Below are 26,711 nucleotides of genomic sequence, written 5' to 3' on the forward strand. Positions count from 1 at the left end.
TTAAAATTGTTACAAAAAATAAGTTAAAAAAAATATGTAAAAAAAATGGCAGGCTTCAAAATCCACTAGGTCCTCCTTTGCTTCTGAGGCCGGTATTTCAGTCCATTAGCGCACTAGGGCCACATGTGGGATATTTCTAAAAAGTGCAGTATCTGGGCAATAAATATTGAGTTGCGTTTCTCATGTAAAACCTTCTGTGTTACAGAAATGTTTCTATTACAAATTAATTTCTGCAAAAAAAGTTACATTTGTAAATTTCCCCTCTACTTTGCTTTAATTCCTGTGAAACGCCTAAAGAGTTAATAAAACTTTCTTAATGCGGTTTTGACTATTTTGAGGGGTGAAGTTTTTAAAATGGGGTGATTTATGGGGAGTTTCTAATATATAAGGCCCTCAAAGCTACTTCAGAAATGAACTGGTCCATGAAAAAAATAGGTTTTGGAAATTTCTTTAAATTGTTGCTAAATTTCTAAGCCTTGTAACGTCCTAGAAAAATAAAAGGACGTTCAAAAAACGATGCAAACATAAACTAGACATATGGGAAATGTTAACTAGTAACTATTGTGTGTGGTATTAATATCTGTTTTGCAAGCAGATACATTCAAATTTAGAAAAATTCTATTTTTTGCAAATTTTCTCAAAATTTTGGTGTTTTTCACAAATAAATACTGAATTTATCGACCAAATTTTTTCACAGACGTAAAGTACAATATGTCACGAGAAAACAATCTCAGAATCGCTTGGATAGGTAAAAGCATTCCAAAGCTATTACCACATAAACTAACACGTCAGATTTGAAAAAAATCGGCTATGTCCACAAGGCCAAAACAGGTTGTGTCCGGAAGGGGTTAAGTTCTATGAGACTTACGTAAACAGCGTAGATCTGCGAGTTACGCTGTTTACGTAACTCACGATCATATAACGTTTTTCATGGTCGGGAAACACCTCATTCAGGCACAACACACAGCGGCTGAACGGGGTTTAGGGGGCCCCATTCTGGTGATAGGTGTGGGTCCCGCACCTATCTGACATTTATGACATCCTGTGGATGTGTCATAAATGTCTCTCATGGGAAAACCCCTTTAAAGGGCTGCCCTTGCTGCTGCTCAACTTCCTTCTTTGAAGCAGGATGCTGAAAGACAAGTACCACCTGTTTCCTCGGAATCTCTGCTGGCCCGCCCTCTGAGACATGTGACCGCAAGGGTTTGGCACTTGTACTTGCTTATATAGCTAAAGCTGTGTTCACATCAGTGTCGGGCTTCCGCTCATCGGTTCCGTTCGATCTTACCGTCAGAGGAACTGATGAATGGAAAGCCAAACGGATTACAATGGTAATGCTTCAGTTGCAATTGGTTTCCGTTTGTCTCCGTTCTGTAAGGTTTACGTTTTTTCACTGAAACAATAGCGTAGTCGGCTACGCTATTGTTTCCGCTAAAAAAACTAAATGAAAACCTTACGGAAGGGAAACAAACTGCAACGGGAGCATTACCACTGAAATCAATGGTAATGCAAGCAGAAGCTATGGTTTCCGTTTGGCTTTCCTTTCATGGGTTCCTCCGATGGAAAGGTCGAATGGAACCCATGAATGGAAGGCTGACGCTGATGTCAACAGTCCGTGAGCCAGCCCCTTGTCTTGCCCTACGTTAATGTCGGGGCGTCAAGCATCACATGACTGCAAGGGGCCGGCAATCTTACTCTGATCAGCCGCTTGAAAACACATGATTGATGATAACCCAACATGAACAGAAGGGGAAGGCAGTCCTCAGTCATGTGGTGCACCACATGACTGAGGACTGTAGCGTCCCAATGGGGTATGTTTGCTGATGCATGTTAATTAATAAGTGCACTATTTTACTAAGATGAATACATTGGACAGTAACCCCTTTAAGAGTCCAGTGGGCGGCCCTACTCAGTGGCTAGCAGCTATTTCTGTAGTCACACACACATACAGCGAAGTCTTTCTAACAATGGTTCAGACTGCCCACTGGACACTTTAGGGCATGACCACACGTGGCGGATTTCCTCCGCAACTGTCCGCATCAATGCCGCACAGAATCTGCGTTGCAGATTCTGCTGCGGATCTGCACAAAATGTGCAGTAAATTGATGCGGACTAGCTGCTGCGGACTGCGGGAAAAGTACTTCCCTTCTCCCTATCAGTGCAGGATAGAGAGAAGGGACAGCACTTTCCCTTGTGAAAGTCAAAGAAATTCATACTTACCGCCCGTTGTCTTGGTGACGCGTCCCTCCTTCGGCATCCAGCCCGATCTCCCTGGATGACGCGGCAGTCCATGTGACCGCTGCAGCCTGTTATTAGCCTGTGATTGGCTGCAGCCGTCACTTAGACTGAAACGTCATCCTGGGAGGCCGGACTGGAGACAGAAGCAGGGAGTTCTCGGTAAGTATGAACTTCATTTTTTTTTTACAGATAGATGTATATTGGGATCGGTAGTCACTGTCCAGGGTGCAGAAACAGTTACTGCCGATCGCTTAACTCTTTCAGCACCCTGGACAGTGACTATTTACAGACGTCTCCTAGCAACGCTCCCGTCATTACGGGAGCCCCATTGACTTCCTCAGTCTGGCTGTAGACCTAGAAATACATAGGTCCAGCCAGAATGAAGAAATGTCAAGTTAAAAAAGCAAGACGGATCCGCAGCACACATAACATGTGCATGACAGCTGCGGACTTCATTGCGGAAATTAGAATCTCCATTGAAGTCAATGGAGAAATTCCTCCATGAGTCCGCCACTGCTCCGCAACAGACAGAGCATGCTGCGGACACCAAATTCCGCTCCGCAGCCTATGCTCCGCAGCGGAATTTTACGCCTCGTCTAAACGAACACTGCTAAATTAAAGTGTAAGTCAATGGACAAACGGCTCCGCTGCGGATTAACGCTGCGGAGTGTCCGCAGCGGAATTTAAGTGAAATTCCGCCACGTGTGAACCCAGCCTTAGTCCACAGTGCGCAGGAAAATTAATGAATCACAAGTTATTATAAATCTTTTTGTACAAAACTATATATCAGTCTGCTAAGCTCCTCCTGTTTTATAATATGCTGCCTACATGTCGGACTGCACAGTCAATGTGACGGGTTCCCTTTGGTGTCTTTATGTCTTCACCTATGACAGTTTCCAGCATCCAGATGTAAAAAAAAATTCATTCATGTTTTGCATTTGTGTACCCTACCCCTGAGGAAGCCAGTATTATGGGGAGATGTGTTAGTACCCGGTTTTGCCCATGGCTCTTTATGAACTATTTGCATTATATGACTAAGTATCTATTCATGGGAATTCCTGGCTGTAAATACATTTGGTATTTGAATGTATGGTTATTAATTTTTACATGTTTTTTTCACTAGCACGTCAATGTTTTCATTAGCGGTCCGGACCCCTATCTTTAGTCTTTGCCTTATTTATTACTCATGATAAATTGGTTTTGGGAGAAATAAAAAGTACAGTAATCTTTGATTATATTATTGTTGATTAACTTTGCATGAATGAATAGATCATTGTGTGTATTCGTAGTTTTTTCTCCCCATACACATTGAATTGGCAGTACTGTTTTTTAGGGGATTGGACTGCACCAGCATGAGATTTGGTAGTGCACACATTCATGTGTGAAACGGATGTAAAAATCTCATCCACATTTTGCCTTTACATTTGGCCTCTGTTGGGTGAATAGGACCCTATGGATACGTTTGGCGCATACGCGGGAGCTCAAACTTGATGTGAACAGTCTTATGTTACGATTTCTACATTTCGCATTGAAAACTCTTTCCCATTGTCTTTAAAGGGAAGGTGTCGCGAAAAAAAAAATAATTATATAAATTTGCTTTTAGTATGTTATTAAACTACATTTTATTTATTTTTGTGTTTTACTTTTTTCTTTTTTCTACTCCACTATGGGGGCTGCCATTTTTTTTTTTTCATCTCTGTATGTGTCGATTAACGACACATACAGAGATGGAATACGGCACATACATCCCCATAGTGAATGCGAAAGGGAGCCGTTCCATTCACTATAGTGTACGCCGTCTGTGTGGGAACGGCACATGCACCACTCCCACACAGTCCAAAGGGAAGGTCTTCGGCAGAGCGACATCTTCATGTGGACCGGAAGCCGCGGCCAGACAGTAAGATGACTACATCTGGTCGCGGCTTCCGGACATATGTTCCAGGCAGCGAAGACGCGAGGAGTAGGATCGGAGGCAGCAGCGGCGACAGGAGCAGGTAAGTTATGTTTGTGTATGTGATGTGTGTGTATGTTCGTGTTATACTGTCTGATTACCACTGTATCTAATCCTCCTACACTGTGTGCCGCCATTTTCTGAGCGAATGCACAGTGTAGGAGGATTAGAAGATTCAACCACCTCCTTCTCCTGGCACTAGCCAGGATAAGGGAGGGGGGATTGTGTGAGGACACGAGAGCGTGTGTCTACACCAAATTTGCAGCATAAAGCAATGAGGTTGCTTTACCACATTGCAATGCTGAAATTTTGGGTATTGCTCCCTCTGGTGACCAGCACATGGAAATGTTATAAATTAGAATCTAATTGATAATATTTCCTGACTTGTGAAAAAATTAAAACAATGTTTAATCACTTAAAGAGGCTCTGTCACCAGATGATCAAATCCCTATCTCCTATTGAATGTGATCGGCGCTGCAATGTAGATAACAGTAAAGTTTTTTGTTTTTTTTAAAAACGATCATTTTTGGCCAAGTTATGAGCAATTTTATATTTATGCAAATGAGCCTTTCTAATGGACAACTGGGTGTGTTTTCTCTTATTTCCAACTGGGCGTGTATTGTGTTTGTAACATCTGGGCGTGTTTACTTGTTTTACTAGCTGGGCTTTGTGAATAGAAGTGTATGACGCTGACGAATCAGCATCATTCACTTCTCATCGTTACCACCCAGCTTCTGGCAGTGCACAGACGCACAGCGTGTCCTCGCTCGTCCGACGCGATGAAGTTCCTGTGGGAGGAAGTGATGTCACAGCGTGATCTCGCGAGATCACGCTGTGTGTCTGTGCACTGCCAGAAGCTGGGTGGTAACGATGAGAAGTGGATGATGCTGATTCGTCAGCGTCATACACTTCTATTCACAACGCCCAGCTAGTAAAACAAGTAAACACGCCCAGATGTTACAAACACAATACACGCCCAGTTGTCCATTAGAAAGGCTCATTTGCATAAATATAAAATTGCTCATAACTTGGCCAAAAATTATCGTTTAAAAAAAAAACAAAAAAAACTTTACTGTTATCTACATTGCAGCGCCGATCACATGCAATAGGAGATATGGATTTGATCATCTGGTGACAGAGCCTCTTTAAAGAGGCTCTGTCACCAGATTTTCAAACCCCTATCTCGTATTGCAGCAGATCGGCGCTGCAATGTAGATTACAGTAACGTTTTTGTTTTTCAAAAACGAGCATTTTTGGCCAAGTTATGAGCATTTTTATATTTATGCAAATGAGCCTTTCTTAAGTACAACTGGGCGTGTTTAAAGTTATGTACAAGTGGGCGTGTATTGTGTATGTACATCTGGGCGTTTTTACTTGTTTTACTAGCTGGGCGTTGTGAATAGAAGTGTATGATGCTGACGAATCAGAATCATCCACTTCTCTTCGTTAACACCCAGCTTCTGGCAGTGCACAGACACACAGCGTGTTCTCGAGAGATCACGCTGTGACGTCACTTCCTGCCCCAGGTCCTGCATCATGTCGGACGAGCGAGGACACATCGGCACCAGGCGACAGAGGCTACATCGACTTACCTGCAAACGCCGATGCTGCTGCAGAATCAACTGTAGCCTGTCGTCTGGTGCCGATGTGTCCTCGCTCGTCCGACACGATGCAGGACCTGGGGCAGGAAGTGACGTCACAGCGTGATCTCTCGAGAACACGCTGTGTGTCTGTGCACTGCCAGAAGCTGGGTGTTAACGAAGAGAAGTGGATGATGCTGATTCTTCAGCATCATACACTTCTATTCACAACGCCCAGCTAGTAAAACAAGTAACAACGCCCAGATGTACATACACAATACACGCCCACTTGTACATAACTTTAAACACGCCCAGTTGTACTTAAGAAAGGCTCATTTGCATAAATATAAAAATGGTCATAACTTGGCCAAAAATGCTCGTTTTTGAAGAAAAAAAAAAACGTTCCCGTTATCTACATTGCAGCGCCGATCTGCTGCAATACGAGATAGGGGTTTGAAAATCTGGTGACAGAGCCTCTTTAAATACTAACTGTTTAACTGAAAAAAAAAAATAATTTCTAGCGACACATTCCCTTTAAGATTTGAAGATCTAAAAGAAAAAAAAGTCATGAAATTTACTGGGAATAATCCATTCTTAACACCCATTATATATTGTAGGTGCATTTGTCAGCACTGCTCCATACTAAATGTGCTGAATAATTTCATTTGTCTAAAACCTAAGAGGCAAGGGTCACTTGTTGACTCAATCTTACATGGCAAATAGTGGATAAGTGTTTTGCAGTGAAAATTTTATTTGATCTTTTTATAAAAAGGATATGGATTTAAAAACCGTAAAATGAGCCCCAGGTAAAATTAGCATTGTTTATTACCCATTTTTACAAGCTACTATATAATATACATTTTCCAAGAACTGAATTATTTGATGCTACTGCCTGGAATCAGCGCCTTTAATAGGAACAAGATGGGTATTATATTGTCATGTTTTATTCATAAAACCGTAAGAAACTTGTATCCTAGAGGAGAGCTAGGATGAAATAAGGTGATTCTTGTCTACGATACCATAAAGTCTGGGATTTTGATAAAAATAAAGGCCTCTTGCACAAAGTGTCTGTCCAACAGCAGTCATTCATTCATTCTATCCTCCTGATTCACAAATAGCCTTCTTTGCTGGTTTTTGTTCATGGAGATCAGTGCCAGAAGAGAAAGAGGTTTCCCCCCGTATGCCTGGATTGCAGGCGTGGACACAAAACTAAAAGGTGAAACAGTCTTTTTCTTTATACCTTTCCTTCATTTTGTATAAAAAAAATTAGCAAAAAAAACAGCATCAAATCGGTGTTTGTGATCCTGGCCTTAAAGAGGCTCTGTCACCAGATTTTGCAACCCCTATCTGCTATTGCAGCAGATAGGCGCTGCAATGTAGATTACAGTAACGTTTTTATTTTTTAAAAACGAGCATTTTTGGCCAAGTTATGACCATTTTTGTAATTATGCAAATGAGGCTTGCAAAAGTCCAAGTGGGTGTGTTTAAAAGTAAAAGTCCAAGTGGGCGTGTATTAGGTGCGTACATCGGGGCGTTTTTAATACTTTTACTAGCTGGGCGCTGTGAAGAGAAGTAACATCCTCTTCTCTTCAGAACGCCCAGCTTCTGACAGTGCAGATCTGTGACGTCACTCACAGGTCCTGCATCGTGACGGCCACATCGGCAGCAGAGGCTACAGTTGATTCTGCAGCAGCATCAGCGTTTGCAGGTAAGATCGACTTACCTGCAAACGCTGTTGCTGCTGCAGAATCAACTGTAGCCTCTGGTGCCGATGTGGCCGTCACGATGCAGGACCTGTGAGTGACGTCACAGATCTGCACTGTCACAAGCTGGGCGTTCTGAAGAGAAGAGGATGTTACTTCTCATCAGAGCGCCCAGCTAGTGAAAGTATTAAAAACGCCCCGATGTACGCACATAATACACACCCACTTGGACTTTTACTTTTAAACACACCCACTTGGACTTTTGCAAGCCTCATTTGCATAACTACAAAAATGGTCATAACTTGGCCAAAAATGCTCGTTTTTTTAAAATAAAAACGTTACTGTAATCTACATTGCAGCGCCTATCTGCTGCAATAGCAGATAGGGGTTGCAAAATCTGGTGACAGAGCCTCTTTAACCCCTTAAAGGAACAGTGTCATCACAATTTTTTTTTTAATATGTTAAAGATGTTAGTGCTTTATTAAAAACGTTTATATTTGTGTGTTTGTGTTTTACTTTTTCTTATTTTTACACTTTTTCTTCCCTATGGGGGCTGCCATTTTTTGTTCCATTTCTGTATGTGTCGATTAACGACACATACAGACATGGAATACGGCAGCCACAGTCCCATAGGGACTGTGAACGGCTCCCGTCCCATTCACTTGTGTGTACGCCGTCTGTGTGGGAACTGCGCATGTGCCGCTCCCACACAGTCCAATTTGAAATTGGCGCCGTCCGGCACCATTTTCCTGTGGACCGGAGGTCGCGGCCGGACAGTAAGATTACTACTTCCGGTCGCGGCTTCCGGACTTGTGCACTTGGACCAGCGGCAGCAGACGGAGCGGACGGGCCGGAGGGAGCCGCGGCGGCAGGAGCAGGTAAGAGATTTCAATGTATGTTCGTGTTTGTGTACGTTTACTACTGTATGTAAACCTACTACACTGTGTGTTAGCTCAAAAAATGGCGACACACAGTGTAGGAGGTTAGACCGTTCAAACCCCTCGTTTATCCCGGCACTAGCCAGGATAAAGGAGGGAGGGGGATGCTGAGAGCTCACTAGAGCGAGGGCTTTTTACCCAATTTTGCAATGCTGCAATTTTGGGAATAGCTCCATCTAGTGACCAGCAATGGGAAATATTATAAATTAGAATCTAATTTATAATATTTCCTGACTCGTGAAAAAAATAAAAAAAATTTGAACAATGTTTAATCACCTACACACTAAATGTTTAATTAAAAAAAAAACAACATGTTTTTCTGGCAACACATTCCCTTTAAGGACGCAGCCTAGTTTGGGCCTTAAGGCTCAGGGGCCATTTTTCAAATCTGACATATTTCACTTTATGTGGTAATAACGTCGGAATGCTTAAACCTATCCAAGCGATTCTGAGATTGTTTTCTCGTGACACTTTGGGCTTCATGTTCGTGGTAAAATTTGGTCGATATATTCAGTCTTTATTTGTGAAAAATTGCAAAATTTAGAGAAAATTTACAAAAAATAGCATTTTTCAGAATTTAAATGCATCTGCTTGTAAAACAGACGCTTATAACACCCAAAATAGTTACTAGTTCACATTTCCCATATGTCTACTTTAGATTGGCATCGTTTTTTGAACATTATTTTATTTTTCTTGGACGTTACAAGGCTTAGAACATAAACAGCAATTTCTCATATTCTTAAGAAAATTTCAAAAGCCTTTTTTTGAAGGTACCAGTTCAGTTCTGAAGTGGATTTGAGGGGCCTATGTATTAGAAACCCCCATAAAACACCCCATTTTAAAAACTAGACCCCTCAAAGTATTCAAAACAGCATATAGAAATTTATTTAACCCTTCAGGCATTTCACAGGAATTAAAGCAAAGTGGAAATTAAATTTTCAAATTTCATTTTTTCTGCTGAATTTCAATTTTATTCAATTTTTTTCGTGTAACACTGAAGGTTTTACCAGAGAAACACTACTAAATATGTATTGTCCAGATTCTGCAGTTTTTAGAAATGTCCCACATGTGGCTCTAGTGCGCTCGTGGACTAAAACACAAGCCCTAGAATCAAAGAAGCACCTAGTGCATTTTGAGGCCTCTTTTTTATTAGAATATATTTTAGGCAGCATGCCAGGTTTGAAGAGGCGTTGAGGTATCAAAACAATGGAAACCCACCAGAAGTGACCCCATTTTGGAAATTACACCCCTCAAGGAATTCATTTATGGTTTTTGTTATGATTTTGACCGCACAGTTTTTTCACAGCACCTATTTGAATTGGGCTGTGAAATGAAAAAAATGATATTTTTTCCAATAAGATGTAATTTTTGATCAAAATTTCTTATTTTCACAGGGAACAACATACCCCATTTTGTTGCCCAATTTGTCCTTAGTGCGGCAATACCCCATTTGTGGTGATAAACTGCCGTTTGGGCCCATGGGAGGGCTCAGAAGGAAAGGACCACCATTTGGCCTACTGGAGCTTTTCTGGTGCTAAGTCATGTATGCAGAAGCCCCTGAGGTACCAGTAGAGTTGAAACCCCCGAGAAGTGACCCAATTTTAAAAACTACACCCCTTAAGACATTCATCTAGAGGTGTAGTGAGCATTTTGACCCCACAGGTACTGTGTAAAAGATAATGCGCAGGAGATGGTGCAGTGTGAGATTTGCAATTTTATATATATATATGGCATGTCAGTGTCCAATATAGTGTGCCCAGCATGCGCCACCGGAGATATACACTCCTTAAATTGTAATGTGGGTTCTCCTGGGTACGGCAATACCCTACATGTGGCTGTTATCAGCTGCCTGGGCATACGGCAGGGCTCAGAAGGGAAAGATGAGGGGGGTAAGCTGTGCGGAGTGCATCAGGGTAAATTAAAAATCAAGGGATGTATGATACATTTTAAAACAATCTTTTATACAGAGCCCTGGTTTTTCGGGACACGTGTCACATTGGTATATTGTGTTCTTTCTTATCCCCCTCTTATAGCAGACTGCACCTCTTTTGACTCTTTCCCTTTCCACCGGTTTGGGGTACTTCTCCTGGAAAGTGTTGCCCTGGTACGATGCGTGTGGCCTCGCTTCCAGAAGTACTGGGTGCCCCCCCTTCCTGGTCCCTAAAGATTAGATCTTGAAATTCCAGGAAAGTTCCCCTCTGGCCTGCACATCGACGTAGCACGTACGCATTGTACAAAGCCATCTGTATGATGTGCACGGCCAGCTTCTTATACCACACCGCATGGCATTGTAGGGCTTCAGGACTTGATTTGACAAGTCCATCCCTCCCATGTACCTATTGTAGTCCAGGATGCAGTCTGGTTTGGGGGTGGCCTTTCCTTCATATATCCTAAATCTGTAGGTATACCCTGATGCACTCTCGCACAGCTTATACATCTTCACGCCATACCTTGCCCTCTTACCCGGCAGGTACTGGCGGAATTGAAGCCTCCCTTTAAAATGTACCAGGGACTCATCAATAGAAATACACGTCTCGGGGGTGAATGCTTGGGAAAACCGGGCACTGAAACGGTCTAATAGGGGTCTCCGTTTATACAAACAGTCAAAACTGGGGTCATCTCGGGGTGGGCACAGCTCATTATCAGTATAATGTGAGAAGCGAAGTATTGCCTCATTTATTTATTTTTTTAGGTTCCAGTTCAGAAGTTGCTTTGAGGGGCCCATATATTATAAACCCCTATCAAACACCCCATTTTAGAAACTAGACCCCTCAAAGTATTCACAACAGCATTTAGAAAGTTTATGAACCCTTTAGGTGTTTCACAGAAATTTAGAGCAAAGTAGAGGTGAAATTTACTTTTTTTTTTTTGTCAGAAAATCCTCTTTATACCATTTTTTTTAATAACACAAAAGGATTTATCAGTGAAATGCAACTTAATACTTATTGCCCAGATTCTGCAGTTTAGAGAAATATCCCACATGTGGCCCTAGTGCGGTAATGGACGGAAGCGCCGGCCTCAGAAGCAAAGGACGACCTAGTGGATTTTGAGCCCTCTTTTTTATTAGGCACCATGTCCGGTTTGAAGAGGTCTTGTGGTGCCAAAACATTGGAAACCCCCAAAAGTGACCCCATTTTGGAAACTAGACCCCTTGAGGAATCCATTGTAGTTTTCTTGGGGTGCATGCGGCTTTTTGATCAGTTTTTATTCTATTTTTAGGTGGCGTGGTGACTAATAAACAGCAATTCTACTATTGTTTTTTTATTCTATTTTTTTTACAGCGTTCACCGTGCGCTATAAATGACATATTCACTTTATTCTGCGGGGCGATACGATTACGGCGATACCAGATGTTTATAGGTTTTTTTATGTCGTTTGCACAATAAAATACGTTTTGTAAACAATCATTTACTTTTTGTGTTACCTTATTCTAAGAGCCATAAAGTTTTTATTTTTCAATCAATAAAGCCGTGCGAGGACTTATTTTTTGCGTAACGAACTGTAGTTTCGGTCAGTACCATTTTTCGGTACATGCGACTTTTTGATCTCTTTTTATTCCATTTTTTGGGAGGTGAAGTGACCAAACAATTGTGATTGTGGTACGGTTTATTATTATTTTATTTTACGGCGTTCATCGTGCGGGATAAATAATGAAATAATTTTGTAGTTCAGGCCGTTACGGACGCGGCGATACCAATTATGTATAGTTTATTTGTTTGTTTATATATTTTTATTAATAATAAAGGACTGATAAGGGAAAAAGGGGGACTTTTACTTTTAAAACTTTTATTTTCTTATTTTTACACAACTTTTTTTAACTTTTTTTTAACTTTATTACTTTGTCCCACTAGGGGACTTGAGGGCAGGAGGCCCTGATCGCTATTCTAATACACTGCACTACATGCGTAGTGCAGTGTATTAGAACTGTCAGCTACTCACTGACAGCAAGCATAGTGGGTCCTGACGTTGTCAGGACCCACTAGGCTTCCGTCTATGGCATAGCCGGACGCCATTGTTTGGTGTCCGGTTGCCATAGTCACCATCGCCGGCCGCTATCGCGTAGCAGGCCGGCGATGGCGGATTAACCCCTAAGAAGCCGCGATCGCTATTGAACGCGGCTTCTGAGGGGTTAATCGGCGGGGGAGCTCCGCGATCGGTCCCGGCACATTGAGCAGTGATAGTCTGCTGTCGGAAACAGCAGCTATCACAGCTCATGAACGCGCCCCGCGCGAACGGCGCCGTGTTTACTCCATGACCTACTATTAGGTCACTGAGCGCGAACGCTACAGTTAGCATGACCTAATAGTAGGTCATGGAGCGTTAAGGGGTTAAACATTTTGTTCGGTAAAATTGTTTGGCTGTACTGTGGCTATCATTATGGGTTATGCTTCCAGTTATCATTGCGCATTGTGGGGGACACTGTGTTAGGAATCTTCTAAATTGTTAAAAGAGAACCTTTCACCTCCCCATACATGTGCAGCTGAGTGCAGCATATAATGGGGAGGGCTGCACAAACCCTGGGGCACTTTTTTTTTCTTCTACCTCCCTCCATATTTAGATATCGGTGCCGTTATATTTGGCACCCAATATTTAAATAACCCCCTGAACAGTCAAAGGGGCGTGTTACTATCAAGGGGGCGTGTTACTATGGCTGTGACACTGTCCAATCAGATATGGACAGTGTCACAGCAAGAGCGAGGAGAGTGAGTGAGTGAGTGTACACACACACACATACACACACACGCTCTCACTCTTCAGCTTTCAAGATTAGTCTTCTGCCGAACTGGCAACGGGGCGTGTCACTGCTACGGACACTGTTAGGGTATGTTCACACGGCAGCGTCCGTAACGGCTGAAATTACGGATATGTTTTCAGCAGAAAACATCCCCGTAATTTCAGCCGTAACGGCATGTGCAGGCGCTTGAACGCCGCGTCCATTACGGACGTAATTGGCGCTGCTTTTCATTGGAGTCAATGAATAACGGCTCCAATTACGCCCCAAGAAGTGACAGGTCACTTCTTTGACGCGGGCGTCTATTTACGCGCCGTCTTTTGACAGCGGCGCGTAAATATACGCCTCGTGTGAACAGACAAACGTCAGCCCATTGCTTTCAATGGGCAGATGTTTGTCAACGCTTTCAAGCCGCATTTTTCGGACGTAATTCGGGGCAAAAACACCCGAATTACGTCCGTAATTAGTGTGTGAACATACCCTTAGAGCTGGGGAGAGGAGAGCATGCGCTCATCTCTTGCGAGAGATCAGTCTTGTATTGTCTGCCGAACTGGAAAGGGGGCGTGTTTCTACTACGGACAGTGTAAGCGCTCCTCAGCAGTGACACGCCCCCTTGCCAGTTCAGCAGAAGACTAATCTTGAAAGCTGAAGAGTGAGGGTATGTTCACACGGCCTATTTACGGACGTAATTCGGGCGTTTTTGCCCCGAATTACGTCTGAAAATAGCGCCTCAATAGCGCTGACAAACATCTGCCCATTGAAAGCAATGGGCAGACGTTTGTCTGTTCACACGAGGCGTATATTTACGCGCCGCTGTCAAATGACGGCGCGTAAATAGACGCCCGCGTAGAAGAAGTGACCTGTCACTTCTTTGGCCGTAATTGGAACCGCTATTCATTGACTCCAATGAATAGCAGCGCTAATTACGGCCGTAATTGACGCGGCGTTCAAGCGCCTGCACATGCCGGTACGGCTGAAATTACAAGGATGTTTTCAGGCTGAAACATCCCCGTAATTTCAGCCGTTACGGACCCCCGCCGTGTGAACATACCCTGAGAGTGTCTCATTCCATATTTGATTGGACAGTGTCACAGCCATAGTAACACGCCCCCTTGCCAGTACATGCCCCGTTGACTGTTCAGGGGGTTATTTAAATATCGGGCGCCAAATATAACGGCACTGATATCTAAATAACGGAGGGAGGTGGAAAAAAAATGTAAAGTGCCCCAGGGTTTGTGCAGCTCTCCCCATTATATGCTGCACATGTATGGGGAGGTGAAAGGTTCTCTTTAAAGAAAAAACATAAAATTCTGACTAGTGGGGGATCCAACAGTATATTCCATCTCCCAACCAGCCTTCTCCGCAACAATGCTCTGTTAGGGCTCATGCACACGGCCGTGATTTTCGGGTCGGCCGGCAGCGGACTGTCAGCCGCGAGCCGCCCGCAAATCGCGGGCCATGAACATGGCCGCGGCAATTATTTTCAATGAGCCCGACACGCAGAACCCGGCCGTAATAAGACATGTCCGTTCTTTCTGCGGTGCGGGCTCCCGGGCCATTCATGGACCGTAAAAACTACGGTAGTGTGCATGGCCCCATAGAAATTCTCCCGTGTATTTTCGGCCTTAGGCCCTATGCACTCAACCGTAATTTTCATCCATAATTACGTATGAAATTGCAAACCCATTAATTTCTATTGGCAACGGATACCTTTCTGTATATTTACGGATGTGTGTCCGGGCTGTAGAAATGATCCGCAAAATATAGAACATGTTCTATTCTTGTCCGCGATCGCGGAGGGTTACGGTGTTTCCGTAGCCCTCGGATCCGTATTTGCGGACAGTAAAAACTATTACAGAGCATGTGCATGAGGCCTGAGTCAAATCCTTGTTGGGCTTCCAGCAATCTTCCCCGACTTCATAGACATGATTGCTTCTATAGGGAGAAGAGAATAGACTGCTGCCAAACACATCTGGCAGTGCTCATCTCGCAGTCATCGCAAGGGATAGAGAGGACTATGAGCCCGATCACTATGGGAGGGTCAGGGAATATGAACAGGAAGAGTTCACAGCCCCACAGCTGATCGGTAACAGTAGTGCAGAGTTAGGGCTCATTCAGATGATCGTGAATAACGTCCGTGTGCTGCGCAGGGAAATCAAGCGCAGCACACGGACCCATTGATTTCAAAGGGGCCTCTCACACATGCAGGAGTTTTCACGCAGCGTTTGTCCGTTGCGTAAAACTCACAGCACGTCCTATATTGGTGCGTTTTTCACGCCCCTATCACCCATTGAGGTCAATGGGTGCGTGAAAATCACGCACCGCACACGGATGTGCATCCGTGTGCGGTAAGTGATTTGCGCATCAATTCAATTGAACATAATAATAAAAAAAAAAAGATGTGCTTTGCGAGTGCGTGAATAACGCATCCCACTCGCAAAGCACACAGATGCATAACGCAACACACACTTGTGAACGTAGCCTTACTAAAGCGGGCAACCTGCAGAAAAGCATGCCAGTCTGAATAAAGAGTATAATGCAGGTTGTATTTGACATTTCTGGCTACCACTTCTTCGTATGGAAAAGTGACGTAAAACTTTGCATCATTAACGGAGTAATACTCTGCGCAATTTACAGTTTACACCCCTTTTACCAAAAACAAGAGTTGTCTTTAGTTTTGGTAAAAGTGTCGGTGAGCCCTCATATAAATAAACTCGGAACAGACGCCATCCTTTACATTGCAATTAAGCCAGAAGAATGGTTTCAATGCATTAGTAAATATGCCCCACTACTGAACCAGGAGTATGACCACAAGTTGTTTGAGGGCATGTATAAAAGTGTTGTTGGCAGTGTGCCACTTCGTCCCCAAATTATTATCAGCTATGTATAAGAACAGAAAAATCTTTACACAAATTCAGACAGCCTTTTCAGTCTCTATGTAACACACAAGTGAATGAAACAACAATGTCTCAGGACCGGTCTATAATGTACCTCCTATATTAGAACTGTGCTTGGGGGTCACATAAATGTAGGCCCCACCGGATTTGGGCACCTGAGACCCGCACTGTTACCTCACAGCATACACGTGTAAATTCCAGTGTACTCACTCAGACACGGCTGACATGGAATTCACCATGTAGGAGACGGGGATAGCAGTCAGGGAGAGCAACAAAGGCCCACTGGGCTCCGGGAGACCCATGGCTGCCAGTCTTGTATCTCCCGGCATACAGGAGGTGAAGCCCGGGACAGGTATGACTGCACCTCAGACCTGCGAGCGGCGGAGGGGGAGCAGCTCGTCGTTCTGGCCATACAAAGTTCACTCGCACTCGTCTCTGCTCAGATATTGCAACATAACCGGCTGCTACTGATAACACAACCCGTGTTATCCCGCACAGAAGCCTTGTGAGAGCGCCCCATGGCGGGACACTGGATAGGTCTCGTGGTAAAGTCGTCTTTACAGTAGTTTTATGTTATTGATCGCAACACACACCTATAATGCCACAAAAAACAGCTAAAGTCGATTATAAAGCTACAAATAGGTACAACTGCACCTCTCAAGGATGAAGATGGGCCCCCAGGCTTTGCCCCTCCACCTAGCAAAACTCATTCTTCCTCTTTAGGCTATGTTCACACGGAGTATTTTGGGGGAGGAATATCTGCCTCAAAATTCCGTTTGGAACTTTGAGGCAGATATTCCTCTCCCTGCACGCCGATTTTCGCGGCGATTATCGCGCCGTTTTTCGCCCGCGGCCATTGAGCGCCGCGGGCATAAAACAGCGAGAAATACGCTTTCTCTGCCTCCCATTGAAGTCAATGGGAGGTCAGAGGCGGAAGCGCCCGAAGATAGGGCATGTCGCTGCTTTTTCCCGCGAGGCAGTTTTACTGCTCGCGGGAAAAAGACGCCGACGCCTCCCATTGAAATCAATGGGAGGCGTTCTCGGGCCGTTTTTGCCGAGTTTTGCGACGCGGTTTCCGCGTCCAAAAACTCGGCAAAATACCCCGTGTGAACATAGCCTAACTTTACAGTATAACACTTGATTAACGTTAATCTCTGTTTATATGGCTGCACATCGCTGCTGTGTAAATGAATGGAGATGAGTGTATGATGCTGACTGGTCACTGATTGGTCAGCGTCATACACATAAACACGCCCAGTTAAAAACACAATACACGCCCAGTTGGACATAACGAAAAAAAAACGCCCAGTTGTCCATTTCAAACCTCATTTGCATATATATAAAATAGCTCATAACTTGGCCAAAAATGAACGTTTTAAAAAAAAAAAAAAAACGTTACTGTTATCTACATTGCAGCGCAGATCACATGTAATAGGAGATAGGGATTTGAGAATCTGGTGACAGAGCCTCTTTAACTCGCACGGTGAACACCGTATAAAACTTAAAGAGGCTCTGTCACCAGATTTTGCAACCCCTATCTGCTATAGTCGATGTAGCTACTTACCTGCAAACGCCGATGCTGCTGCAGAATCATCTGTAGCCTCTGGTGCCGATGTGTCCTCGCTCGTCCGACACAATGCAGGACCTGTGAGTGACGTCACAGCGTGATCTCTCGAGAACACGCTGTGTGTCTGCACTGCCAGAAGCTGGGCGTTCTGAAGAGAAGTGGATGATACTTCTCGTCAGAGCGCCCAGCTAGTAAAAGTAGTAAAAACGCCCCGATGTACGCACATAATACACGCCCAGTTGTACTTTTACTTTAAACACGCCCACTTGGACTTTTGCAAGCCTCATTTGCATAAATACAAAAATGGTCATAACTTGGCCAAAAATGCTCGTTTTTTTAAAATAAAAACGTTACTGTAATCTACATTGCAGCGCCGATCTGCTGCAATAGCAGATAGGGGTTGCAAAATCTGGTGACAAAGCCTCTTTAAATAATTTAAACTGACAAAATCACAGTTTTTTTTGTCACCTTAGCTCTCAAAAAAAAATGTAATACAACTTTTTGATCACTTTTTATGTACCAAAAAATGGTACCAATAAAAACTACAGCTTGTCCCGCAAAAAATAAGACCTCCCACCGCTCAATCAACCGAAAAATAAAAAAGTTACGGCTCTCAGAATTTGGTGAAACAAAACAATTTTTATTTTAACAATTAGTTTTTTCTTTGTAAAAGTAGTATAATATAAAAAAAACTATATAAATTTGGTATGACCGTAATTGTATTGAGCCGCAGAATAAAGTAAAGTTTTCGTTTTTACCGCACGACGAAAGCTGTAAAAACGAAACCCCCAAAAAATGGAATCAGATTTTTTTTCAGTTTCCCAGTACATTTTATGGTACTTTAAATGGTGTCAATAGAACTACAACTCCTCCCGCAAGAAATAAGCTCTCACATCACTCTACTGACGGAAAAAGAAAAAAGTTATGGCTCTTGGAAGGCCGGGAGTGAAAAACAAAAATAAGAAAGCAAAAAATGGATCTGTCCTGAAAGGGTTAATTCATTTCTAATGAAAAAATATATGACCACATGTGGGGTATTTCCATACCCGGGAAAAATTGCTTTACAAAAATTGTTTGTTTTTTTCTCCTTTATCCCTTGTGAAAATGAGAAAATTCAACATTTCAGCGGAAAAAATTGTGATATTCATTTTCACGGCCTAATTCTAATAAATTCTGCAAAAAACCTGTGGGGTCTAAATGCTCACTATACCCGTAGAAAAATTCCTTGAGGGGTGTAGTTTCCAAAATGGGGTCACTTTTGGGGGGTTTCCACTGTTTTGGTCCCTCCAGGGCCTTGCAAATGCGACATGGCACCGAAAACCATTCCAGCAAAATCTGCGCTCCAAAATCCAAATGGCGCTCTTTCCCTTCTGAGCCCTGCCGTGGGTCCAATCAGCAGTTTATTACCACATATGGGGTATTGCCGTAATCAGGAGAAAATGCTTTACAAATGTTGTGGTTCTTTTTTTCCTTTATTCCTTGTAAATATTAAAAATGTCTGTTTTTTCAGAAAAAAAAGTAGATTTTCATTTTTACAGACTAATTCCAATATATTTAGCGAAAAACCTGTGTGGTCAAAGTGCTAACTATACACCTAGATAAATTCCTTGAGAGCTGTAGTATCCAAAATGGGGTAACTTTTGGGGTGTTTCCACTGTTTTGGCATCACAAGACCTCTTCAAACCTGACAAGGTGCCTAAAATATATTTTTTAAAAAAGGAGGTCCAAAATCCACTAGGTTCTCCTTTGCTTCTGAGGCCGGTGTTTCAGTCCATTAGCGCACTAGGACCACATGTGGGATATTTCTAAAAACTGCAGTACCTGGGCAATAAAATATTGTGTTGCGTTTCTCTGGTAAAACCTTCTGTGTTGCAAAAAAAAAATGTATTAGAAATGAATTTCGGCAAAAAAATAAAATGTGTAAATTTCACCTCTACATTGCTTTAATTCCTGTGAAACGCCTAAAGGGTTAAAACACTTTGTGAATGCTGATTTGAATACTTTGAGGGGTGCAGTTTTCAAAATTGGGTGATATACAGGGATTTTCTAATATATAACGCCCGCAAAGCCACTTCAGACTGAACTGGTCCCTGAAAAAATGGCTTTTTGTAATTTTCTTTAAAATATGAGAAATTGCTGCTAAAATTCTAAGCCTTGTAACGTCCTAGAAAAATAATAGTATGTGAAAAAAATGATGCAAACATAAAGTCAAACATATGGGAAATGTTAATTCGTAACTATTTTGTGTGGTATTAATATCAGTTTTACAAGCAGATACTTTTAAATTTAGAAAAATGCAAATTTTTGCAAAATTTCTCAAAATTTTGGTGTTTTTCAGAAATAAATACCAAATTTATCGACCAAATTTTTTCACTAACAAAGTACAACGTCACGAGAAAACAATCTTAGAATCGCTTGGATAAGTAAAAGCATTGTAAAGTTATTACCACATAAAGTAATATATGTCAGATTTGAAGAAATCGGCTGTGGCCTGAAGGCTAAAACAGGCTGGGTCCTGAAGGGGTTAAAGAGGCTCTGTCACCAGATTATAAGTGCCCTATCTCCTACATAATCTGATCGGCGCTGTAATGTAGATAACAGCAGTGGTTTTTATTTTGAAAAACGATCATTTTTGAGCAAGTTATGAGCTAGTTTAGATTTATGCTAATGAGTTTCTCAATGGACAACTGGGCGTGTTTTAACTTTTTACCAACTGGGAGTGTATGAGGCTGACCAATCAGTGACTAATCAGTGTCCTACACTTCTCATTGTTCCAGCCCAGCATGGATCATGCAGAAGTAAACACGCCCAGTTGCTAAAAACACAATACACGCCCAGTTGGAAATAAGAGAAAACACGCCCAGTTGTCCATTAGAAAGGCTCATTTGCATAAATATAAAATTGCTCAGAACTTAGCCAAAAATTATCGTTTTTAAAAAAAACAAAAACGTTACTGTTATCTACATTGCAGCGCCGATCACATGCAATAGGAGATAGGGATTTGATAATCTGGTGACAGAGCCTCTTTAAGCCACTCGTGATTTTCGCTGCGTTTTTCACGGCCGTTTTTGGAGCTGTTTTCAAAAGAGTCTATGAAAAACGGCTCCAAAAACGTCCCAAGAAGTGACCAGCACTTCTTTTTCTCGGCCGTTTTTTTACGCAACCGTTTTTCAAAACGACCGCGCAAAAAACCGTCCAGTCGGAACAGAACGCCGTTTTTCCCATTGCAATTAATGGGCAGATGTTTGGAGGCGTTCTTCCGATTTTTCGGGCTTTTGCGGCCCGAAGATAGGCCATGTGGACATATCCTAAGGGGGGATTCACACGAGCGTGTATTCGGTCCGTGCGGGCCGCGTGGTTTTCACGCGCCACGCACAGACCAATACAAGTCTATGGGGCAGTACAGACAGTCCGTGCTTTTTGCGCAGCGTTTGTCAGCTGCGCAAAAAGCGCGACAGGTTCAATATCTCCGCGTATTTCGCGCATCACGCACCCATTGAAGTCAATGGGTGCGTGAAAACCACGCAGGTCGCACGGAAGCACTTCCGTGCGAACCGACTGAAACAGCGCACAAGCTGTCAAAAGGATGAATGTAACCAGAAAAGCACCACGTGCTTTTCTGTTTCCAAACATCCAAATGGAGTGTCTTTGAGATGAGCGAACCCGGACAATCGAACCGAACTTCACCGGGTTAGGCCGAACTCGTTTTGGCGGAACCCGGCAAAAAAATTTCCGGTACGCGACGTCCGGAGATAGTCACTGTCCAGGGTGCTGAAAGAGTTAAACTGTTTCAGCACCATGGACAGTGACTACCCATCCCAATAAACATGAACCTGTAAAAAAAAAACGAAGTTCTGACTTACCGATAACTCCCGGCTTCTTCCTCCAGTCTGACCTCCCGGGATGACAATTCAGTCCAAGTGACAGCTCCAGCCAATCACAGGCCAAGCACAGGCTGCAGCGGTCACATGGACTGCCGCGTCATCCAGGGAGGTGGGGCCCGATGTCAAGAGAGGCGCGTCACCAAGGCAACGGCAGGGAAGTTCTCGGTAAGTACGAACTTTTTCTTTTTTTTTAACAGGTTGCTGTATATTGTGTTCGGCATTCACTGTTGAGGGTGCTGAAAGAGTTACTGCCGATCAGTTACCTCTTTCAGCACCTTGGACAGTGACAGGCGTCGACTAGCCTCATCTCTATGATGGCGGCTGCGCGAAAATCACGCAGCCGCGCATCATACACGGATGACACACGCAGCTGTCAAATGGTTTTTGCGCGCGCAAAACGCTGCGTTGTTTGCGCGAGCAAAAACGCAACGTCCGTCTGTATCTGCCCTAAGAGCTGTGGAGAGGAGAGCGCACATGCGTGCTCTCATCTCTTCAGCTCTTGCGAGAGATCACGGTATGTTCACACGACAGTGCAAAATACGTCTGAAATTACGGAGCTGTTTTCAGGCGAAAACAGCTCCTGAATTTCAGACGTAATTGCTCGTACTCGCGTTTTTTGAGGCGTCCATTACGGACGTAATTGGAGCTGTTTTTCAATGGAGTCAATGAAAAACGGCTCTAATTACGTCCCAAGAAGTGTCCTGCGCTTTTGACGAGCCGTCTTTTTTAAGTGCTGTCTTTTGACAGCGACGCGTAAAATTATAGGTTGTCAGCACAGTACATCGTAAAACCCATTGAAAGTAATGGGCAGATGTTTGTCGGCATAACGGAGCCGTTTTTTCGGACGTAATTCGGGCGAATTACGTCTGAATTACGTCTGAAACTTGGTCGTGTGAACATACCCTCAGTCTTGTACTTTGTACTTTGTCTGCCGAACTGGCAAGGGGGCGTGTCTCTGCTACGGACAGTGCAAGCGCTCCCCAGCTTTAACAGTGTCCGTAGCAGTGTCACGCCCCAGTTCGGCAGAAGACTGATCTTGAAAGCTGAAGAGTGAGAGCGTGCGTGCACACTCCCTCCTCTATCCTCGCTCTTGCTGTAACACTGTCCATATCTGATTGGACAGTGTCACAGCCATAGTAACACGCCCCCTTGCCAGTACACGCCCCATTGACAATTCAGGGGGTTACTTAAAGGAACAGTGTCATCACAAATTATTTTTTTATATGTTAAAGATGTTAGTGCTTTATTAAAAACGTTTATATTTATTTGTGTGTTTGTGTTTTACTTTTTCTTATTTTTACACTTTTTCTTCCCTATGGGGGCTGCCATTTTTTGTTCCATTTCTGTATGTGTCGATTAACGACACATACAGACATGGAATACGGCAGCCACAGTCCCATAGGGACTGTGAACGGCTCCCGTCCCATTCACTTGTGTGTACGGCGTCTGTGTGGGAACTGCGCATGCGCCGCTCCCACACATTCCAATTTGAAATTGGCGCCGTCCGGCGCCATTTTCCTGTGGACCGGAAGTCGCGGCCGGACAGTAATATTACTACATCCGGTCGCAGCTTCCGGACTTGTGCACTTGCACCAGCGGCAGCAGACGGAGCGGACGGGCCGGAGGGAGCCGCGGCGGCAGGAGCAGGTAAGAGATTTCAATGTATGTTCGTGTTTGTGTGTGTTTACTACTGTATGTAAACCTACTACACTGTGTGTTAGCTCAAAAAATGGCGACACACAGTGTAGGAGGTTACACCGTTCAAACCCCTCGTTTATCCCGGCACTAGCCAGGATAAAGGAGGGGGGGATGCTGAGAGCTCACTAGAGCGAGGGCTTTTCACCCAATGTTGCAATGCTGCAATTTTGGGAATAGCTCCATCTAGTGACCAGAAATGGGTAATATTATAAATTAGAATTAATTTATAATATTTCCTGACTAGTGAAAAAAATAAAAAAAATTTGAACAATGTTTAATCACCTACACACTACATGTTTAATTTTAAAAAAAACAACATGTTTTTCTGGCAACACATTGCCTTTAAATATCAGGCACCAAATATAACGGCACCGATATCTAAATAATGGAGGAGGGTAGAAAAAAAACTGTAAAGTGCCCCAGGGTTTGTTCAGCCCTGCCCAACATGCTGCACTCAGCTGCACATGTACGGGGAGGTGAAAGGTTCTCTTTAATATGCGATTGGCTGAAGTAGAGAAGAAAGTGGTACAAGCATTACCACAATATTTTGGGAGGTACATACCAATCTAACCTGTATGGTAACGACTGGTATATTTAGGGGACAGTTAGCAGAGAGTAGAGGGAGCTCGTTGCTCCCTGTTGCACCTCTCACTGCCCAGGCCTTTTCTCGCCTGTGTGACGTAGATAATGAGAAGGGGAATTTGGGAACATTGTTCTTTGCCTCTATCAGTACAAATGTGCAGGTCTATGTGGGATTGTTAAATGGCAACTTGTAGCTGGGCCACTAGGTCTGGCTGTATTATGGGTGCCCAAGGCATGATGTATCACTAGTATCTAGGCACTGTGTGCACTATTTATCTGGGCTCTGCGTTGCAGTATTACTTCTCACTGTACGGTGTAGTTTTTGAACCCATAGGGGAGCAGACAAACCAAACACAGCACTTCGGTGAACGGTTGGTAGTGTTACCGTATCCATGCAATATAACTGGTACAGTTACCAAAATTTGTGGTGGTGCGCTATATATTTTGTGCACCCCTATACAGAGATTCTAAATCTGCCTCTTACCATACTACCCAAATCTTGAAACTTGGAAGGTAGAAAATTAGGATGGGGATTGACTTATTAACCTACACAAAAACTTTCCTTTTGAGGATCATCTTAAAGGGAACCTGTCACCAGTATTACACCTATTGAACTCTACTCACCCCTCGCTGGCCGCTGCTGTCAAAAGTTAATTTGCACCTTTTATGGTAATAATCCGGCAGTCTCGTTCGTTCTTATGCCTGCCCACCGCCGAAATCTCGTCTTAGATAGCGCGCATGCACCCATTATGAATCGTCTGACACCCTTCCCTGCTTTGTCCGGTCCTCAAATCTAGTTACTGCGCATGTGCCACTATGGTGTCCCGTTGTACGCATGCACCAGATCAGGACATCGATGTGCAAGCACGGGATATCGTGTGTGCTAGGGGGAGGTGAGGAGCTGTCAATCACAAGTAAGGAGGCGGGGTTAACTCGGAAAGGCTTGAGGAATGAAGATATGACTCTTTTATTTTCATTAGGTAACGGCATGGGAACACTGAAAAACTGAATACTAAAGCTACAGAGCCTACTTAGAAGATAATAATAGGTTAGTTCCACCAGGTATTGCTGGTTTAATAGGAGAAATGCTGGTGACAGGTTCCCTTTAAGGATGGATTTATTCATAGCACTTGTTCTCTACAACTCCACTAAAGTTGGATTGTAGAGATTGTCTTTATATGTAAATCACCATTTTGATTAGACCCAGTCATTATCGGTCATGCATATAATTTCCACAATCTGATCACAGTTTAGTGTACCTTGTGTACAACAGCTATCCCTTCCGACTCAACCATGCTTATTTTCATGGGGACTGGAAAATAAGCCGCTGTCAGACACCTTAAAGGGGTTGTCCACTTTCTGAAAACCAGTATATGATCAGTGCGTGTCCGACATCCATACCCCGCACCGATCTGCAACTCCGGAATCCTCCGTGCATCGGATGTTTGAAACGGGATGCAGTAGTTGGACCCGGAAGCAGGTTGTTCCGACCACTGCATAGCAGGCGTTCGGCAGAACTGCAGCTCTGCTCCAATTCACTTGAATAGGACCAGAGCTGCAATACTGCAGCTCGGTCGCTATTCTTTGACCGGAGCCATCTGCTTCCGTCCACATCATCTGGCAGCCGGAGTGGCGGTTGGAACCGCACCAATCTTATACTGATGACCTATCCAGTGGATAGGTCATCAGTTATCAGAAAGTGGAAAGCCCCTTTAAGGCCAGGATCACACACACACACACACCGTTTTGATGCAGTTTTTAGCTCCGTTTTTTTAGCCTAATACAGGAGTGGACACAAAAGAAAGGAGATGCATCAGTCTTTTCTTTATATCTTTACTTTCTATTGGATCCACTTCTTGCTTTAGCTAAAAAAAACTGCATCAAAACCGCATGTGTGTGATCCTGGCCTCAAGGATTGAGCAGATTTAAATCCAATATGCTCTTTTTTTACATCTGCAGTTGTAGGAGAGTCGGAAGGCCCATATACATTAGAAAATCGACCCAAAATGTTTCTAATGTGTATGGCAACCTTAACAAAGCTGCAGTTTGTAGTTTGTTTATTGTTTAATGCTTTTAACTGGACATAATAGTACATGTAATATATGGGGACGAACGATCGTAGTAACAATTGTTCGTCTCCAAACATTACAAATCATAGCTCCTCATGAAAGGAGCAAACGAGTGCCGATCGACGAGCTGTCTAGTCGATCAGTGATTGTTTTCACGGCCTGTATTGGGCCGTGTAAAAGGATTTTTAGATAATAAGCCTCAATTACATTATCTTGTATTTTCTTCAAAGGTTTCTAAATATTTGTGAATTTTAACAATTGTTATTTCACATAGCTATTTATTTTGTGGCTGCTCAGAAAAAGCCTAACTTTTACTCTTGCCTAATTTCTGATTCTAAGATATTAGCACATAATAAAGCTAGAATATATGGTTCATTATCAGCTCTGTAACTTGTATAGATGTCCTCATCCCTTTGCTTGGATAAGAATAGTAATTAAGAAGGCCACGTCACATTTCCTGTAGAAATCTTTCCTCATTTAGGACTTTAGCCCAGGCTTACTGAATGCAACAAGGTCATGCTACTAAGGAAATCCAAGGCATGTTTGATGAGTTGTGCCTGGACTCTGCTCTTTTTCTTATCTCCTATCCTGCAGAAACACAAGGGACTCTTGACCTGACCCAAATTCTGATGGCAAGTTTAATTCTTATCCAAAAATACAACTGGAATAAGATGAAAATGAACAATACTAAAATTCAACTAATAGGCACAAAGCTCCTGTAACTTAACCCTTTCATGAACAGGGATCAAAGCTCGAGGGTCGAGCAGAAGTTCACCTTATAGAATGATGCATTCTTAGGGACAATTCATATGGTATGGAAGCTGTACACTATCACCTGGAGTCCAATACGGCTCCATGCAGTTCCAGACTCC

At 43.3% G+C, this 26,711-nt stretch overlaps 1 protein-coding gene across 1 annotated transcript in view; it reads right to left on the minus strand.

The window, feature by feature from the left end:
• The window catches only part of TM6SF2 (transmembrane 6 superfamily member 2), a 57,084-nt gene extending 40,516 nt beyond the window's left edge, over positions 1–16,568 (minus strand). The window contains exon 1 of the mRNA XM_075851200.1: positions 16,250–16,568. Within this exon, the coding sequence (XP_075707315.1) occupies positions 16,250–16,368 (119 nt within the window). The 5' untranslated portion in view covers positions 16,369–16,568. The remainder of the gene's footprint in view (positions 1–16,249) is intronic.
• Positions 16,569–26,711: the final 10,143 nt, after the last annotated feature.

The sequence above is a fragment of the Rhinoderma darwinii genome, chromosome 1, assembly GCF_050947455.1.
Source record: "Rhinoderma darwinii isolate aRhiDar2 chromosome 1, aRhiDar2.hap1, whole genome shotgun sequence".
Lineage (NCBI taxonomy): Eukaryota > Metazoa > Chordata > Amphibia > Anura > Rhinodermatidae > Rhinoderma > Rhinoderma darwinii.